This window comes from Exophiala aquamarina, assembly GCF_000709125.1.
Source record: "Exophiala aquamarina CBS 119918 chromosome Unknown aczIA-supercont1.1, whole genome shotgun sequence".
Lineage (NCBI taxonomy): Eukaryota > Fungi > Ascomycota > Eurotiomycetes > Chaetothyriales > Herpotrichiellaceae > Exophiala > Exophiala aquamarina.
Genome location: NW_013550587.1, coordinates 616,886 through 635,026, shown reverse-complemented (window position 1 = coordinate 635,026; position 18,141 = coordinate 616,886). Strand labels below are relative to the sequence as shown.

The following is an 18,141-nucleotide window of genomic DNA, read 5'->3' as shown; positions in this document are numbered from 1 at the left end:
AAGGCAAGCAGGTAGGACTTGGTGGAAGATTAAACCCTTCCCAGGTCCAGTGGCGACGTTGGGAGTTGGCGCTCGCTCTCGAATGTGTAGTCTAAGTGTTGTGCCCAAAATAATGTCTGGTCGTATCGTGCAGTTTCTCCCCTTTGGCAGATCCTGGCTCCAATCTGGAGCAGGGGTCGGGGAGACTCTTCACCCTGGGTGACCCTCTGCCCGGAAACACCACTTGGACTGATATCGGCATGATGGAAATCAGGTATCCTGCTGAGCATCGATGTCAAATCGTAGACCGCCATGATCTCTAAACCTTCCCAGATTGGGCAAGCTCTCTTAACTCCTCTTCACACCGTCGACACCGACAGTCGAAACCCCATTCATCCCTCAACTTCTTTCTCCTCGCCCGCACATCGAGGTCCCTCTCATCGCCACCAAGATAAGTGATGCAGAGTTCTTCACCTTCTCCCACACTTTCTCCGCCCATCTCCTCGCCACTGGCAGCGGCAGCAGCAGCAGTGAACACCCAGACCCGACCTATCCGCTCTTTCTTCACATTTGGCCTGCATGAATGATTGAAGAACGAGGCCTCGGGCCAAATGCCCCGGCCGAGGAACTCGCCGCTCTGCTCACCATCAGAGTTGCCGGCGGGCCGGATGGAGAAGGCGTTGTGCGATGCTCTCGAGGCAATCTCGTGGCATAGCGCCGGTCGGAGGAATTTGAGCAATGGCGTTGGCAGAATGGCGAGGAGGTGGTGGTATGCGTTGATGTATCCTGGCAGTGACGAATTCGAGGCGTACACCATTCGGTCGTCCGCCAGGGTCATCAGATCAGGGAATAGTTTTAAGACCATGTGCGCACCAGGGATGGCGGGAGGTGCCAGCTGTTGCTCGTCGTCGTCTTTTCCGTCCTTGCCGTCATCTGCCGCCGTGCCTCTGGCGGCGGACCGTTTGTCTGCACTGAGAACGGCGGACAGGATATATGCAAGGACGTCATGGTCTGCCGAACCTTCTTCCGCCGTCCTTAGGATTCGCCGATCAGATTTCGAAGGTTTCGTTGTCGTCCTTGCAGCCACTATCTGCTTTCCAACAAGGCCGGCGGCTTTCCAAACCGAGATGATATCCTCTTCTGTTGTCGGCGGCCTCTGAGTCCCATTTTCACTATCGTCTGACAATCCCACCGTAGCGGCTTGCCCGTTACCCCGCCGCCTTAGCTGTTGTTTAGTCGCACTTTCGACAGCGCTGTGAGCAGCAATGCCTATTAGTCCGCAGTCACCGTCCCATTGTTTTTGACATGCCTCCGAGCAAAAGACAGCTCCAGCCTCACCAAGTCGATATTTCCATTCCCTACCTCGATCGTACGAGAAACATTGTGCGCACACCTCACGACGATATGGTCGTAGAATGACGTGCGCTGTCGGCGATGCTGCATGTTTGGGATCATCCGTTGTGGACAACAGATGTGTTCCTGGTTTGATGGATTTTCGAGCGAAGATCGCTCGTCCAGCCAGGGGCGTGGACTTTAGTATGTACCAGTCAGACTCTGGCAATGGCCAGCCATCATGACACATAGGTTTTTCCAATGTGCTATTATAGATTTATCGATAAAATTGATCAAAGTGGCTCAGAGTGCACATCGAAGCGTGGGCTAAGTTGACGGTGGCGCGAGACTGTCGGAAAAAATATTCTCACACAATCGAGGGCACGTGACAAGGCTGGCAAACCTCATAAGCACCGGCTAGTTGTAATTTATGTATTCTTACTCAGGAGCATGGATAGTGGATGAATATGCCCAAGCGAGGATTTAAATGAGCTGCTAGCCATATCATTTCCATGCAAAGAACACGACAAATGTGAACGTTATGACATTGTGTCCTTGTGGAGGTACCCGAAGGGGGAAAGGACGCGGGAGCTCTCAGTGCTCTGAATACTTCACAGTTTGAGAGCTCTTCTATGATATGACTTCGCCTGATTCAAACTAAACGACGACACAAGTTGTGTTGTCACTCGGGCCGCCAGCAGCCTTGCAAGTCGCAGCCAATTTTGGGTCTGGAGTTGTGACATTGAAGTAGGCAATGATCTTTTTGACAGTCAACCTAACCTCGGTCGTGCTTGGAGTCCCACTCCACCAGTTGTTCCCATCTGCCCAGAGCTTCAGCTGCAAATTACCACCGAATTTTGGAGTGTTGTGCCTGTTGGAGTGCTGCAGTCTTCCGTCGACATAGAAATCTACGCCTTGTTGCGGGTGGCAGTCGAAGCGATACTCGTGGAAATCCCCAAGATGAGTGACCACCTCATTGATTGGAATTGATACCGTTGCGTTTGGTATTGGAGATCCATTGCCAGAAAGTGAGGGGTGAATAGTGTAGTTGATTGTATTGTTCACGATTGATGTGCCGGGTGTGACAACCTCAATATCAATCTCAGAACGGTCGTCCTGCAAATGAAAACGTCAGCAACAGCAAAAGGACCGATTATGAAGCATGCTGTTAGGACTAACACGATACCAGAAAAACCCTGCACAGGCTCCACCGTGGTCACCCTCAAGCTTAAATACTGTTCGGTATGTGCCATGTGTCATATCAAGCCTTCTTGATTGGATTCTAGCCATGCTAACTGTCCGGTACGCTTCGAAATCTGCCTGACTGTAGGCTCGTTGCTTCATGACGAGGTGTTTATTAACGATTTCGACATTCTCAAAATCGTACTTTGCATTGAGGCGAATGGTGGGATTGTCCGCGCGCTGTTCGAAGTCATAGATCATCCAATCACGATTGAAATTCGCAGCGTCTGGATTGTTCAATGCCGGTTGGGCGTCAGCAGAGGTGCTGAAATCGTTGGAGAGTCGATGGGTGTAGATCGTATTGTGCGCTTTGAATCGCCAGCCACAAGGACATGTTACCGCCGACGAACAGACCCAGAGACCAATAGTGAGAGCAAAGATGATGTGAAGATGCATAGTACCGATGTGGTATATAAAGGCTGCAATACGGTTGGAAGTCGAGTTGATGTTGTCGGTAAGGATTTGAACGTTCAAGCTGCGCAAGTGAATCGATATGAGGCGACATGTTTGTTGTCAAGGATACTGCTTTGCAGTGGCAGGTCTGTGCGAAACTCTTGAGACATGGAGTAGGAGCCATGGCATGATGCTGATGCAGTAGCTTCTGTTCAATATGGTTTGTACCTGCCTTCCGGACCAACTTTCGATTTAGGAGCCTTGGGTGGCGGTATAAAAGTCGGCGTAGTTGCTGTCTTTGTGAAGGCAGCGACACGTCCATCCTCTCCAGCGGTGAATATAACTCCACTCTAATGCCGGTCAGAGTACTCCCGAGCAGATTTAGGCGTTGGACTTACATTGTCATCCGCAAAAATGGAGCGCACGATCTCTCCACCATGCGTCCCTTTGAGGACTATTCGTTCTCGAAAATCAAGCTGACTTCCTCGTTGAAGCTTTACGAGGTCTACCTGAGCTTTGCTGCAACATGATGTTAACAAGGGGAGCATGTCTTGAGATAAGAACTGACCTGTGAGAGCCGCAAGCGGCGACATAATTTGAGCCGGTTCGGAAGATATCGAGAACGTACTCGCAAGGCACAATTGGCCTGAGGTCTCCTAGCAAATCTGGTGCAGGTCTGTCGGTATCGGTGTCATCAAGGGTAAGCGAATGTAGCGCAAGATTTTGGTCTGAGCTCAAAGCATAGAGGTCGTCTGATCCGAAAAATCCCGCCTTGTGCACCGGCCCGTGGTTGATGGCCTGGATGAGGCTATCATCCTCCTCTGTAATCTGAGTGTCAAAGACACTGACCAAACCATCATCGCCACCGCTTAAAAGAAATCGTCCTTGAGAGGGATGAAAGTCCAGCGAGGTTATTTCATCGTTGTTTTCTCCATTCTGCCAACGCAGCCGGGCTTGTCTGCGGTCCCTTACGAATAGTCAGTCTAGTTGGCAAGCTGATTGGCTTGCTGCCTTTGTTTAGCAGCATAGACTACATCACCTACCATACCGAGACGGTGGTTTCGGTGCCTATCGCAAGGTCCAGGCCTTTGGAAGCCAATGCGTTTATAGATTTACCTGTCACAAGGATGGTGAGTCGAGTGGTCGGACATGGAGTGTCGGAACGGCAATACCTGTTTGGAATTGGGCCGACGGCTGTGGAGTGCGGATATCAAATACAGTAACTACGCCATCGTTGCTCGCACAAACGGCAGACGTGCCGTCGTCTGCAGACACCAAGGATGTTAGCCCTTTGAGGCCGTCCTGGGGAGTAAATATCTTTGCAGTCTGTAAGGTTGCTGCGTGTAGTAGAACAAGCTCATCTGCGGATGTGATTGCCGCTATGCTACCTCCGGCAACTGGGACAATGGTAAAGACATAGACGTCGTTTTTTTGCGATGGGGAGCAGGCAGCGGCCTCTAGATAGATCTGAGGCATATTGATTCCACGGTTTATCTCATCCTATTTCTGGCTGCGGATGGCGTTTGCTACCGAACCACAGACACTGCAGTTTCAGTTTCGGGGAGTCATGAAATAGGTCTGACTGGTCACCTGCGGGGGACGTCGCGGTTAGAGTGTAGAAACCATCATTGAGGATGCACGAGAAGTGTGTGTGACAGACTGACCCTGCCATGCATCAGTGAAAGCCTCAAAATAAGGGACGGTGGTCCAGAATCCATCCAGTGAAGCGCCTAACCCTAAGGCTAACCCCGAAGTGCAAACAAGCTTTATTTAATTATTATTTATTATTGTTAACTATGATTATTATTATTATCTGGGCTTGGTTGAAGCCATTTTTGGACCACAACATCTTGGTTCGGCTCTCTTTCACTGCTCAAGATTATCACTCTCCATTCGTGTTCCCACATACACCTCCTCGCTCTATTGTCTAAGGGGTTTTGATAGGAAATCAACCAATCTGCACTAAAATAAGGAAAATCATGAAACAGGCGCAGGTGAGTCGAACACGCGGACGATCGAAACTTGGGTCTACCAGCGAAGCACCCCGTATTTCCAGGAGAAGGGTGGACGTTTCCAGCCAAATATACCGGACATATGTGCATATGCATCTCATGCTATATAGGTTCCCACTTAGAACATCGCGTGCACACTGACCAATGCGGGTGGAGGAGGCAGCGACCAACAGTGTACCCCTCTATGGAGTTTGGAGCCCTAGCAAAGATATTTGATAGTGGCACATCGCTGAACGAGGCCGGTTGGCATATCAAATGCACGGAACTCTCTCCTTGTCACACATGTACTGCCAATGACATGCGAAGCGCGATGTGTGTGTCTCCGGATTTGTTATAGCTCAGGGTTTTCCAAGCTGTCGTGATCCTACACCGCGAAAATCATTGGATAACCATTAATTTGTATGTTTTGGTGACGTGAAGACGAAACTTTCTACGCAACGCCTTACGCCAGTAAGTAGTTAGCTGGCGTGCGAGCAATTGAGAAGCACGTCGGCCGCTCGATCTCTAGACGGCTGATGGCTGAGATTGTCTGCTGAGATTGAACAGTACAGGCACCGGCCACCGACGAGACAGATGAGGGAGCACTAACGGATTTCGTCACATGATTTTGTGTCGTTAAAAAAGGTGGGCTTGAGTTGTCGACTGCTCGCCCAAGTCAAACTGATTTCCGTATCATTAACAAGGGAATTTGAGCTTTCACCAATGCAGCCTTAGGAGGACTGACAGAGCTCTGCATAGCAACAAGCGCAAAGACATGGCCCATGTCTGCTCTCAGCACAGGCTAGCTAGAGATGAGCACAAATGGATTGGATTTTTGCAATGGTTGATTCTCTGTACAGGCAGCGTCGGAAGATGGCTCGTGGTGATGCTGGATGTAAGCCATGTTTGTTGCTGGGGTCGAAGCGAAGCGTGAAATACGGATACTTGCTCGAGCCTCGCAGAATTACCACAGATCGCATGCATTTCTCGCCCCAAGAGTCCAAGACGTGCATATCTGCCGGGCCCCATATAATTTGTATGCGTTCTACGGATGGAAACGATGCGTGTGGACTACGCTTTTACAGAAACCTTTGAGGCACCCCTTGGCATGAAACCACAGCCTTGCTGCTTGCAGACGTGCATTGGCGAGATGAAAAGGTAACCGTGCAGCTGTAATTAGCTTAGGTACCCGAAGTAGCAAGTTCAGTCCTCACTCCTACTTCGTCGGGAGTACATACAAGGCCAGTCCGATAAACAATTGGAGTGGACGGAGTACCTGCTCGGGATTCTGCTTGGTCGATGAGAAGGTGCTGATCGGTGGCTTGCGAGTGGATCTGACGTCCTGAACCGAGATCAATCCTTCATCGTCACGGTGTGAACCGAGTACTCCTGGGTCCTGGGTCCTGGGTCCTGGGTCCTGGGTCCTGGGTCTTGGGTCCTGACAGACGAGGCACCGAAGTACGGAGGACCTCGGACTCGGCGCTGACAGACAAACGAAGGATGTCCTTGAATGTGATGAAACATCGTTTTCGGGCCCTGGACTGCCTCTCGAAGGGAGACCGATGCACGACATACAATGTACTGGAACCTCAGCGCACATGTCAAGCTTTACCCAGGCCTTTGGAAGAAATGTCGGTGTTTTCAAACCGATTCTGGGTCTTACTCAGAGGGAGCGCAAAGCGAGTTGAGGGTAGAAGATCCAGGGGAGTGGAACGGCCTGAGACAGGTGCGTTGGTGTGGGCTCCCATGGGCCGTGGGCTGCGGTGGACGTGCTTGGCCACCTACGAGGACGGATACATCGTACCCTCATCCTCCGAGAAGGTGAAACAGTGCGCTAGGGGAGAGGCTATTTACCAGATTCCCATCGCGCTGGACTGGTCTGAGCTCGAGCTCAGGCTCGAGCTAGCTAAGGGTGCGCTTCGGCTCGGACATTCCCCCTACTTCTTTAGACGCTTCTCTGTGAAACGGGGGGCTTCAGGACTCGCGGTGTCTCCCCTACAGTACGAGTAAGCTAGGGAGGGTCGGCTCATCACTCGTTCCGGACGGGCATGATCCTGATTTCTGGGAACCGAGCCGCTGGATCGGAGTGGGGAGTGTTGGTCCTTTGCACCTGGGGCTGGAAGTGCCGGGCAGGCCACCCATCCCATGGATCGTTCGGTGCAAACAGGTGTTCTTCCTGTGTGTACAGTAGGAGGGTGCCAGGGGGGTATGGACAACCCTTCTCGACGGCCATAGTATGGCGTATGACGAAGCCCGTGTTCGACATTGAGGCAATTTCAACCCATCAACATGTTATCACAACGACAGCTGTCGCCTGATGGTTGCCTGGCTGGCGGCCGCCGTCTCCCTCACTTGAAGCCCTCTCTATCACTCCCGGTGCAGGTTCGAGCTTTTAGCCATCTGTCTTGGTTGGCTCGGATGTTGAGCCTGGCTGCTGGTTAGGAGATATCTGTCTGTCTTGGTCGTGTGCTGAGATCCAAATGATGATGTCCTCATCCACCAACCTCAAGCGTCACGAAAATGAACTTGGTAGGTACGAGGCCTTTCCATGCGTTCGAGCGACATCCCAAGGCTCCCGATGCAGCTTCGAAGCATTGGTGCGCTGTCAACATGGTCCAAGCACAACCCCTGGCCCTTACACATGCAGATTGGCCAATGATCTCCAGTTCCTCGCTCACCACCATGGATTGGATTCTGCGCGCGAGGCCCGAAGCACGCATAACGTGCCAACGCATTTCAATTCAGGCCCTTGGGAGCAGCAATGATGCATCAATCTCGCAATTCCTGAACAATGCCTTGCGACTACGGAATACCTACGCTTGGGCGATGCAATGGTGCGTTTTTCCCCGGCTGTGCCAGTGGGCTTAGTTATGCAGCACTCCATCCCTGGTCTTTTCCGCCCACTGCCGCGCAAATTGCACTGGTGGCTCATGAGTTCCGCCATCGGTGAGAGCTTTGCTGTCCGATTTCGTCTGCAATTCCCACAATCAGCTAGATAGTTAGATTAAGTTCCTTCGGACGTCCTGTGGATGGTTTGGCTATTTAGGCTCGGAAGCTCTCTTTTAGCCCTGGGTCCGTTGCCAGCCAGTCTCGCATTCCCAGAGTTCAACCAGACCTCGGACCCAACAGACCTGGACCCAGCAATTCAGCAAGATATAGTTGGTGGCGCCAGGGAGAATCTCTGACCATTTTGTCTTGCCAATGCGACCCACAAACCGCCGCACTACAGACCACAGACCACAGACCACAGACCACTACGAGGGTACTGTTCACCGTGGCTCTACCCTCTCCCACCCTCACTCGTGGTGCTTGTCTGCCACCCATGCCACACCCTTTGCCCACTGTCACCCAGTTTTGAATGAGGTTCATGCATGATCCACTCCTATTACCTCACACACTACTGAAAAAAATCAATTCCTCCTCTCGGTCTCCCAGTCCATTTCTAGAGGCTTCTTTCCCTAAGCATTGCCTCTAAATTGTCCAGGGACGATTGATAGTGTGAGAAAGAAGGATCCGGTCGTTTGCCTCTGGATTTGCTCTGGTTCTTATGTATGTTACGCTGTTCGGCTGCGAGGTGGGTTTCCTCACAAGCTTGCTAGCAACCATATCCACCTGACCGCTTCGCGCCCTGCCCCGGTCGAGAAACAACATGCCTATCCATCTCTCTACTAATTAGACTGCCCTCCGTAGTGGGACAGTTCTAGGCGGGTTCATCCGTGCTAACCGTACTTGATAAGTACAAGAAGAAAGTGTCCCAAGGTCAGACTTTTACGTTCGCAGCCTTGAGAGCGCATCTTCTCTTTACTTCATCATTACCTGATTTTCCTTGCCAGCCAACTCATGGCTGTCGTTGGCGCCGATACATATGAGGAATTTGGCAGGGAGTATGGCGCATTTAGAAGGCAAGTGACCCCGTTGAGCATCCACATTGTAGACGCTGACTCGTAGATTTCAGAGATCAATACCTAATGCCACATGATGAGCGGGAGCGCGACAGACTCGATGTGATGCATACCATGATCAAAGTTCTTAGGGGACAAACGAATAGAATAACTCACCCTCCGATCGATTCGTTAGTAAGACGGCCTGCCTCTTTGGCTGATTTCGATGATCGAGCACGAGTGCTTGATCTGGGCTGTGGCACTGGCATATGGATGCTTGATATGGCCAAAATCTACCCAGACGCACAGTTTGTTGGTGTCGATATCCACAACATGGGTCCACCGACTTTGCTCCCCAACATATCGATCCGAGCGCCCTGGGATTACGAGACTATCTGGGCCATGGGTGAACGGTCGTGGGACCTTATCCACTTGCAAATGGGACTCGGTAGTGTGGGCGACTGGCTCGGGCTCTACCGCAAGGTCATCCAGCATCTGATCCCTGGAAAAGGCTGGTTTGAACAAGTTGAGATTGATTTTGAACCAAGGTGTGACGACGGGACTCTGCCGCGAGGCCGCTTGACTGAGTGGTGGGAACTGTTCGTTAGGCCTGTGTATGATGAAGCAAAGCGCCCACTACATTATGACGGCCATCGGATACATCGAGAATTACAGGCCGCTGGATTTATTGACATCCAACGTACATCATACCAGCTCCCCTTGTGCGGTTGGTCACAACATCCAGCTGAGCGTCGCGCGGGCATGTGGTGGAATATTGCACTTTCGTCCGGCCATGAAAGCACGAGCGGACTTGGAATGGAAGCGATGAGTCTCGCCGCGCTCTGCAAATATGGAGGTGGATCCTGGACTCCCGAACAGGTACGCCGGCTTTGTGATGAAGCTTTGCAGCAAGCATCTGACCCAAATATCCATGCATATAATGTACTACATGTTTGGTGGGCAAGGGCTCCTGAGCTTCAACAATCACGCCCATATTAACGACTTTTTTGGACCAATGTTTCGTCCGATGGCACCTTGATTCGTCTGATCATGGACACTCGCATTCTCTATCTAAGACGGCCAGCTACATCCACAATCGCTGCAGAAACTGTGCCTCACAAGCCAGGAAAAATCTGCGTACGGTGTACCTAGACGAGTATGAATCTGTGCTGACGCGCGGGACTCTATTAATGAAGGCAGTCCGACTGGGAAAGGACTGCCCTGATATTACTCGGCATGTCTGCAAACACAGCCTCATTACCCACCCCTTTATCTTCCGCCTGGACCTATCACTTACATCTACAGGGCGACAAGAACCGGCCCACTGGATCGGACAGATGGAATACATGGGAAAGGAATCTGATGATTGCCAGTATACTCAATGTCTGAATGTTTCATGACACATGGACGACTCATTTTACTAAGCTTGTACACGGAGAATGATCCCCAACGCCAAGGGCAGGCAACACCACACTATGGACAGCTGAAGAGACGGACGCACGACCCTCACTGCCGTAGCGACTACTTCTGATCGCCAATTATACCGTGTGTCGTCAGAAGTCATCATTCACAGCAAAGGGTAATCATGCATACGCAGCAAAACTGCCAACTCAAATCTTTTTTAGAACAACGGCCTGCCATTGAACCAAACTCGTTTATTAGAAATATGGTCAATTGGTCGTTGAAGGAACATGCTCTGTGTGTGTGTGTGTGTGTGTGTGTGTGCGTTCTCTCTGGAACTAGACGGAAACCCCTGTCCAGCAGATACGCGAAAAGGGAAGATTTGGCCAAAGAGCCAGGATGCCTGATATCACCCACTCTCTCCGATGACAAAGCGAAACACATCATCCAATGACGCAACACAGTGCTGGAAGGTGAACTACGTTTTCATTGAAGAACGGATAGCATGTGGAGGATGGAACAACCAGGAACAACCAGAACATGGCCTGTTTCAAGGCATGTGTGGGCAATGCAGAACATATTTGTTGTGCAATGACGATAAGGACGGCTCTTTTTGCTTCGCCAGAATTAGGCCTTTTCAAATGCGTTGAGCAACCGCACCATTTCAGGTTCCCGACACTGATTCACCCGCTGGCAGACAACAACCCTTGCAGAAGAATCCGAGTATTTGCCGATCGGTGTCTGCTCCGCTCCGCCCCTCCCTCCCTCACAAGGGCTACTCCCTCGCTGGGGAGATTGATACATCAGTCAAGGGAGAAGCACTAAAAGGGCAAAAGTGTGCTTGGACATGACCCTCAAGATTTGATAACATATTCATCACAACCGGCGCTGTACAAATTACACTATTTCAGACTCCTTCAACACGAAACGCGCGGGTATGGTACCTGCTGAAAGTCGGATCGAAAAGCAGCGCAATAGGAGAAGTTATCGCCATTCTGCCTTTTCATGGGCCTTTCGTCAAGGTTTTAGGGTTCTGGCCCATAGTGGCAACGGCTTTGGACTTGTGGGAACCTGTTCCCCGTCGTGGGGCCGCTACGAATCTGGTCAGAAACAACACCAAACAATGGATCCGTGCCCTGGCCGACTACAGGCGCCTTTAAGCGTCTAACATTCGGCAAACTGTGAAGGGACGAGTTTGCGTGCGAAAGGAGCTCTGGCTCGAATTCGTTGGTTACTTGGAATAAATGGTCACACACGCCGAGCGTCTGGTCTTATCTTTTGGACGGGTTCAAGAACAACTTGCGAATAGACAGTCGCCATTTACTCATTACACATAAGCCTAAGGGAGGTGATTGTGAGAGTGACTGAGTCTATATGCATTTCGAGTCAAAAAAGGGGGCGGTGGCTAGTTGCCATGCAATACATGTATCACATGAGGTCAGCCGTAGTTGAGAAGCCGTCATATATGAAATCACAGTCATACTTATTGATTCGCTCTATCCCAGCATTATATCATTTGGATAAATTGTCAGATCTAATAGACTAGATAAGTTATTCATTAGCTTGGATCCGCTCACAACTTGATGCAGCCAAAAACTTACACAGGGTCTTCTGCCACCAGGTATTTCGTTCGTTGGCCGTTGAGTCCGCGACCACACTATACCCATCGTCTTGAATCTTCAGGACGCCAGTCCCATAGGTGGGAAACTCCGTCGCTCGTCCCGAGCTTGGTACACCGTGAATGGCAAAGGTTGTGAGGTACTCTTGTAGCTCTAGAGCTCTTCCTGGGGCCGGCACGCGGCTGCTGGCTCCATTGAAGAAAGTATAGGGCACATCGTCTGCGTGGAGTGCAGGACCGATCGAGTACTCGTATGCGTAGCTCGCATTGCCATACGCGCGACTTATGGCATTCGCGGTGTTTTTCAGGATGGCATCGCCGATGTATTCGGATATCCTCTCCACGGTGTCGGTGTAGCCTTGGCTGCCGTCGTAGATCGGAGGGTACAGCGTCTGCAGGATGTGCTGCACTATATCCGAGGATACGCTAGGAAACTGTGCTCTGATTAGCTCCTCGAAGAGCCTTTCGGTCTCAGCGTCGGTGGAGTTCTGGAAGCCAGGATTCACGAGAGTGAGCCCTTCATTTGTGTTGTGGCTCACTAAGACCTCAATATCCTTGAAGTGAGAGCCTTGTACGAGCATTCTTGTAGGGAAGTCCGGCGCAAAGAAGCCATCAGGGGTACTCCCATATGCGAATATGCCATATTTGCTTGCTGATATCTGTTTCTCGTTGGCTTCGATCAGCACATCGGAGGGCAACATCCGAGCCTCCTCAATACTCGAGACATTGAGAAGTTCGAGGAATGCGAGATGTGCATCTTCTTGCTTCTTGGCTCCAGGCTGAGGTTGGCTGCCAGGGGACTGCACAATAGCTCGAGAAAAGAGAGGAGGGCCGTTCAAAGCACCGAAAGCTGTGAGATGGTGCATAATGGAAGCGCCACCAGCGGACTCTCCCATGACTGTAACTCGATCTTTAGAACCTCCAAAGAGGTGTATGTTATCCTGAACCCACTGAAGAGCAAGATGCTGATCCAGGAGTCCTGCGTTCGCTGCACCATCTGCTTGGAGTGATGGACCAGCGAGAAAGCCAAACGCACCAACCTAATGGGAGTCAATCACACGTGTCCATGAGTATGGAGGGCAACGTTACGCGATAATTCATGGCAACATAGATGATACCATCTCTCCCATTGGATCTACTTGCCTCGATCAGCCCAGCTGGGTTACCCCAGAAGTCCTTCGAGCCAAACACAAAACCCCCACCATATATCCACACCAATACTTCAGCTTGAGGAGTTTGGCCTGAAGAAACCGCGTCCCAGACCTTCTCTGGTACAAGCACATCAAGTACCAAACAATCTTCTGAAACTCTTGGGTCAGGTGGTGGGGGTGGTTGCGTTGCAAGCGACCCCCACGCTGCTCCTTCGTCGAAAGACTCTCCCAGAAGGTACGCTTGCATGAACTCTCCGCTAATGGTTATCCAGTCTGGATAGGCCTGTGGGCAGATATGCCCGATTGAGCCATTATCGAGCATGGAGCTCTTGCTTTCTATGGCAAGGGGAGCGCGGAAGCGCCGATCTCCTGTTGGTGGCAAGGCATATGGGATATTCGTAAAGTTAAAGTAGCGCCCCGTTTCCTGGTTCGCAAAGTCAATAGAAAGAACAGTGGTCTTGAGTTTCTGGGCCACACATTGAATTCCAGAGCTTGATGGAGTTGCTGGAACGCGATCAGTCAATTTGGCTTCATTCATCTATTGTATCAGTAGTACTGACATATCCGAGGTCAACGATTGGGAGTTGCGGTGAAGTTTGTGTAGGGAGCGCCGATGCGATCAGGGCCCAAGGGACGCCCGCGGCAAGTTTTCTCATGCTCACAACATACATGATACGACAGCTGAACACTCTGGGCGCAAACAACGGAATCCGGAGGCTGGGAGAACTTCAGATGGACACATTGGAATCATAATAAAGGAGGGTTGTTTACCCATCTTATATGTTTTGCCGTTGTGGCCCTCACAGCTGGAGAACGACGGCAAAGATCATCATCCGTGGAGGTGGAAAGGAGGCTGAGAGCTTTAGCACGGACTCTGTCCTATCAAGCATCATTGATCGAGGAGAGCCATCCCCATTAGTAATGATCAAGGCGAGGGTCTCATTGTTGCGGGGTTGATAAGTTCTCTTCTTCCTGGCGGTACGTCCATGATAAACACACTCCACGGACGCCCGCGGACCTCGTCCGGCCAAAGATTTGGACAAGTTTCTCTCGCCAATAGTTGGCTTTCCTCAACCGCTACTTCCTAATTAGCCGGCACGCGAACCCTGGAAGGTTAACAAAAAGCTCTCTGATCCTCCGCGGAGGTCGAATCATATCAGGACGAGGCAGGGTCTGCACATATTGATCGAAAGTGCCACATTAGCCACAGGAGATAGATTGCGACACTCCCAAGAGTTAGTGCAAGCCTGCTTGTATGTAGGAGGTCAGCAACGGTATAAAATACTTGGGGGAAACTGCACGAAGGAGAAAAAGTGTCTCCACCTTTGTCTATAGGACAAAACTGGGGCAGAGTCATCGTAAGATAAGGGCTCAGTGAGATGATCATGAACGTATTGACATAGGTATTTCGGAAACTCTTAGGCGCCTGTGCTTCACTCCATCATAGTCATTTGAAATTTTGTTGATTTTCCGCTTAACGGACGGACAAGGATTTTCGTTGGAAGTGTTATCTGATGCTTGGAAAGTGACAGACAGCAACTTCCGATTGCAGTGCTCTGTTCTCTGCTCTCAATGACGATAAGCACAAGAGAAGTGCTGGCTCCATTACTGCCCTTTGCAATATCTCATGAGCTCTACCGGCCAACCTAGTGTATCTTCTCTTTTCTTGACCTTGGCCGCAACATCCGTCCCCAGAATGCGATATCAACGTTGCATCCATAAGATCATTGCCACTTTTCAACCAACCAACTTCGTCCCACTCTAAGCAAAAGTGCTCGGCCTGGAAGAAGTGAAGAGCTTCTTGGAAGAGCTGGTGCGGTGGGGAAGAGGGAATTTGAGGTTCTTGGAAATCAGCTGCTTGATATATGGTCGCTTAACATCATCCGTGCTGGTGAGCTCAACGACCTTCAAGATCTAGTAGCAAGAAGTCATATTAGCGCTGAGTCAAACTTGTGCAAGAAGTCTTAGTTTGAACATACGTGGACGCTCCTGAATCGAGCACGATGTCTGGCAGCCATGTCCTGGTACAGTGCCTCGACAGCATCAGTGCGGCTTAGCTCTCGGTACTCCTTGTACATGTTGTGTGTACCCGAGCGAGAGTCGTACCGGATCCAGATACCGAAGTTCTTGACCTTGAGGGGGTGCTTCTCATGGATGACATTGAGGGACACGATCTCGCCAGTGGATTTCTTAACCTTTCGCAATTTCTGGAGGAAATACCAAAATCGGGATTTGGCGACCACGGTGTTGGGTGCGAAAATACGCATGCGGTAGAGTTTGGGGGTTGGGTTGTTGTCAGTTGGCAGATGGCGGCCAATGACCTGGTATTCTTGGAGACGACCTGGAAGCGAGATTGTTAGTCTTTCGTTCTGTACAGCTTCAAGTGTTGTGGAATTGAAATCTCGAAATGCCGGGGAGGTCGAGGTGGTTTCAATTGGACGCAGTATTCCATTCGATGAATTGTGATCGGTGTCCATGTCGATTTCGTCTTCCTGGCAGGTGCGGCATTCTCCTTCAGCCTTGCCCTTCAACAGAATACAATCATCCATGCTCTTTCATCCTGACAATGGCCAACACGAACGTCCAGGGAAAATATCTCGAATCGCACAAGTCGGGGTGGTCGGACGACGTTGGAAGTGAGGACTTACCCATCTGCGAGGAGTCAGTAAGCATTGTCATATAATGGATCTTTCACATACCTTGACTGTATCTGACCGATCTCAGATGTAGTTGTTGTCAACGATGCTGGTCGCTTGGAAGTTTGAAGACCGAATCTAAGGAAGTCCGTTGCGCCTGCAGTTTTGGGTGCCAAGATTTGAGGGTTGTGTGTGCTTGGCATTTAAATCAGACTGAAGGAGCTTGCCGCTTCCGATTGGTCAATTGTTCAACCTCGTACTTTCCCCATCATAGGCGGACAACGAACCACTCGGAACCAGCAACTCACCGACATCTCTTGAGAATGATCTAATGAAATATTATCAGCTCCCTCGCTAGAGATCTCTACAGATGGGTAGTATCTTCAGGGACTTCCAGCAGGCCCAGCGGGAAGGGCTCGGCGGTCTTTTGGCTTTGAGCCTGGCGCCCATCAACACCCCCGAAGAACCCAGCCGACTGAGTTCATTTGCTCAACTAAGCAACTATCAGACAATCTCATCAGATGTGAGATATCATCTGATTCAAGATCGCAATGCAACCAAACTCCCGAAGGCGGAAGCAAATGCATGGGTCGACATTTTTGTCGCTCTCTGGAAAACCGTCAAGGAATTAGTGGCCATTCAACGGGATGACGGGAATGGTGATTGGTCGAAAGCGTTCGAAGCCTACAAAGAAGTATGCAATCTTCTAGTAAGAGGATATACAAACTTCGGCTTTCAAGCCTGGACCGTGCCATGCCTTAGTATCACAGGCAAGTACCTCAGGGTTATAGCCATCAAAGCAGACGCCGAAGGAAGAGCAAAAGACCCTCATGGAGACGTCTTTGCGAACGGCTTTTCGGACGATATCATGGGGGATACCAACAAAAACGAGAAGCTCGAAGCAGCAGCATGGACAATCAACCGCATGTTTACCGTTTGCTTAAGTGATCGGTCGGACCTATCGGAGTCGCGAAAATGGGGCATTTACAGCACTACCAACCTTCTTTTCAAGACCTATTTCAGGCTCAACTCAATTTCCTTGACTAGGAATGTGCTTCGTGCTTTGGAAGCCACTGGTGGTGACCTACCCGAACTTGACCGTTTTCCGAAATCCCAGAGGTGCACTTTTAAGTACTACCGTGGAGTCATCGATTTTCTACAAGAGAATTACACTGAGGCGGAAGACAATCTTACAGAGGCACTGAATCTTTGTCATAAGGACTCCCTGAGAAATCGTGAGCAGATCCTTACGTACCTCATACCAGCACATGTTGTCAACCACCACCAGCTTCCCAACAATGCCATTTTGTCGCCTCATCCAGTTCTACAACAGATCTTCGCTCCATTGTTCGCAGCCATTCGTAAGGGTTCTCTTGCATCTTTCGATGCTCACCTATCAGCTTCGGAGCCGGAACTGGTGAAAAGGCGGATCTACCTTACCCTCGAACGAAGCAGAGCCATCTGCATGCGTAACTTATTCCGAAAGGTGTTCCTAGCTGCAGGATGGGAAGAAACCAAAGATTCAACGACCGGTGAAGTGACAGGAAAGATTCGGCGAACTAGGGTTCGTATCGAGGAATTTGAGGCGGGAATGCGCATTGGCTACAAGGGAGCAAATGATGTGATAATTGATAGGGATGAGGTTGAATGTTTTCTGGCAAACATGATCTATAAGGTACGTTGCAGATTCTCAATATTTGGTTTGCGTCCACAATCGACTGGTCAAAGGCAATGGATATAATGCGTCCAACCAGCGAAGGCAACCACTGAAGAATGAGCTACCTGCTTTGATACACATTTAGTGATTTTGTGTTGAGAATGCTTCACAGGTGGGAGGCTACAAGATCGCACGCTGACCATTTCCCTGCTAGAACTTGATGAAAGGTTACATTGCACGTGAGAGAGGAATTGTGGTCCTTAGCAAGGCTGGCGCCTTTCCTGGGACCAATGTGTGACAAACCACCAAACGAAGTCAAATCCATTGCAAAATACTAGCTATGTATTTTCTGGCATGGACCATGCCAAGCCACCTGGAGCAGCCTCTTCCGCTTGGGGCGACATCTTACAATCAAGGCTACTGGCCTGAGTTGCAGCGCTCTCAACCGTACAGACAATCGGTCAGTTACTAGCATGATATCTATATCCTCTAGCACTGTGGTTCGAGCATATCAACCCCCACCATCAACCCTGTCAAGCTCTACCTTCCCAGCACTCTAGTGCGACATGTGTACTCTAGCTTATGACTGATTCTGGAATCACACCTCTCTGTGGGACAATGTTCAATAACACAAAGTCTGACAGATTGCATGGGTTCGAAGAATTCAAGGTCAAGAGATTTGAAATCGATTGGTCAGGAGTCCACCTCGACACCCTAAGATCAGTTGCCTAGTCTGGTATTCGGTTGGGACATGCATTAGCTCCGGTCTTGAGATAGAACGACAGAAAGTATTCTGGACCAGGACGAAGGGCCTGAACCCTAGCACAAAACTCTGAGAGAGTCAGCGAAATTTCGACCTT

General features: G+C 50.4%; 7 protein-coding genes across 7 annotated transcripts; 2 read left to right on the top strand and 5 right to left on the bottom strand.

Moving 5' to 3' along the window:
- Positions 1 to 298: 298 nt before the first annotated feature.
- Positions 299 to 1,422, bottom strand: A1O9_00233 (uncharacterized protein; the record flags this gene model as incomplete). Its single annotated transcript, XM_013409397.1, has 2 exons — positions 299 to 1,337; positions 1,373 to 1,422. 2 exons carry the CDS (start codon positions 1,420 to 1,422, stop codon positions 299 to 301), a joined length of 1,089 nt encoding a protein of 362 aa, XP_013264851.1.
- A 546-nt stretch (positions 1,423 to 1,968) lies between these two features.
- Positions 1,969 to 2,949, bottom strand: A1O9_00232 (uncharacterized protein; the record flags this gene model as incomplete). The annotated part of the gene is made up of 2 exons (XM_013409396.1): positions 1,969 to 2,427; positions 2,491 to 2,949. The coding sequence occupies 2 exons, from the start codon at positions 2,947 to 2,949 to the stop codon at positions 1,969 to 1,971; spliced, it is 918 nt and encodes a 305-aa protein (XP_013264850.1).
- A 209-nt stretch (positions 2,950 to 3,158) lies between these two features.
- A1O9_00231 (uncharacterized protein) lies at positions 3,159 to 4,422 on the bottom strand (the record flags this gene model as incomplete). Its single annotated transcript, XM_013409395.1, has 5 exons — positions 3,159 to 3,296; positions 3,345 to 3,465; positions 3,515 to 3,913; positions 3,990 to 4,062; positions 4,119 to 4,422. The coding sequence occupies 5 exons, from the start codon at positions 4,420 to 4,422 to the stop codon at positions 3,159 to 3,161; spliced, it is 1,035 nt and encodes a 344-aa protein (XP_013264849.1).
- A 4,355-nt stretch (positions 4,423 to 8,777) lies between these two features.
- A1O9_00230 (uncharacterized protein) lies at positions 8,778 to 9,817 on the top strand (the record flags this gene model as incomplete). Its single annotated transcript, XM_013409394.1, has 2 exons — positions 8,778 to 8,821; positions 8,893 to 9,817. The coding sequence occupies 2 exons, from the start codon at positions 8,778 to 8,780 to the stop codon at positions 9,815 to 9,817; spliced, it is 969 nt and encodes a 322-aa protein (XP_013264848.1).
- A 1,953-nt stretch (positions 9,818 to 11,770) lies between these two features.
- On the bottom strand, positions 11,771 to 13,526 carry A1O9_00229 (uncharacterized protein; the record flags this gene model as incomplete). The annotated part of the gene is made up of 2 exons (XM_013409393.1): positions 11,771 to 12,877; positions 12,927 to 13,526. 2 exons carry the CDS (start codon positions 13,524 to 13,526, stop codon positions 11,771 to 11,773), a joined length of 1,707 nt encoding a protein of 568 aa, XP_013264847.1.
- A 1,223-nt stretch (positions 13,527 to 14,749) lies between these two features.
- Positions 14,750 to 15,537, bottom strand: A1O9_00228 (large subunit ribosomal protein L18Ae; the record flags this gene model as incomplete). Its single annotated transcript, XM_013409392.1, has 2 exons — positions 14,750 to 14,902; positions 14,968 to 15,537. The coding sequence occupies 2 exons, from the start codon at positions 15,535 to 15,537 to the stop codon at positions 14,750 to 14,752; spliced, it is 723 nt and encodes a 240-aa protein (XP_013264846.1).
- A 457-nt stretch (positions 15,538 to 15,994) lies between these two features.
- A1O9_00227 (uncharacterized protein) lies at positions 15,995 to 17,365 on the top strand (the record flags this gene model as incomplete). Its single annotated transcript, XM_013409391.1, has 1 exon — positions 15,995 to 17,365. One exon carries the CDS (start codon positions 15,995 to 15,997, stop codon positions 17,363 to 17,365), a length of 1,371 nt encoding a protein of 456 aa, XP_013264845.1.
- Between the last annotated feature and the right edge of the window lie 776 nt (positions 17,366 to 18,141).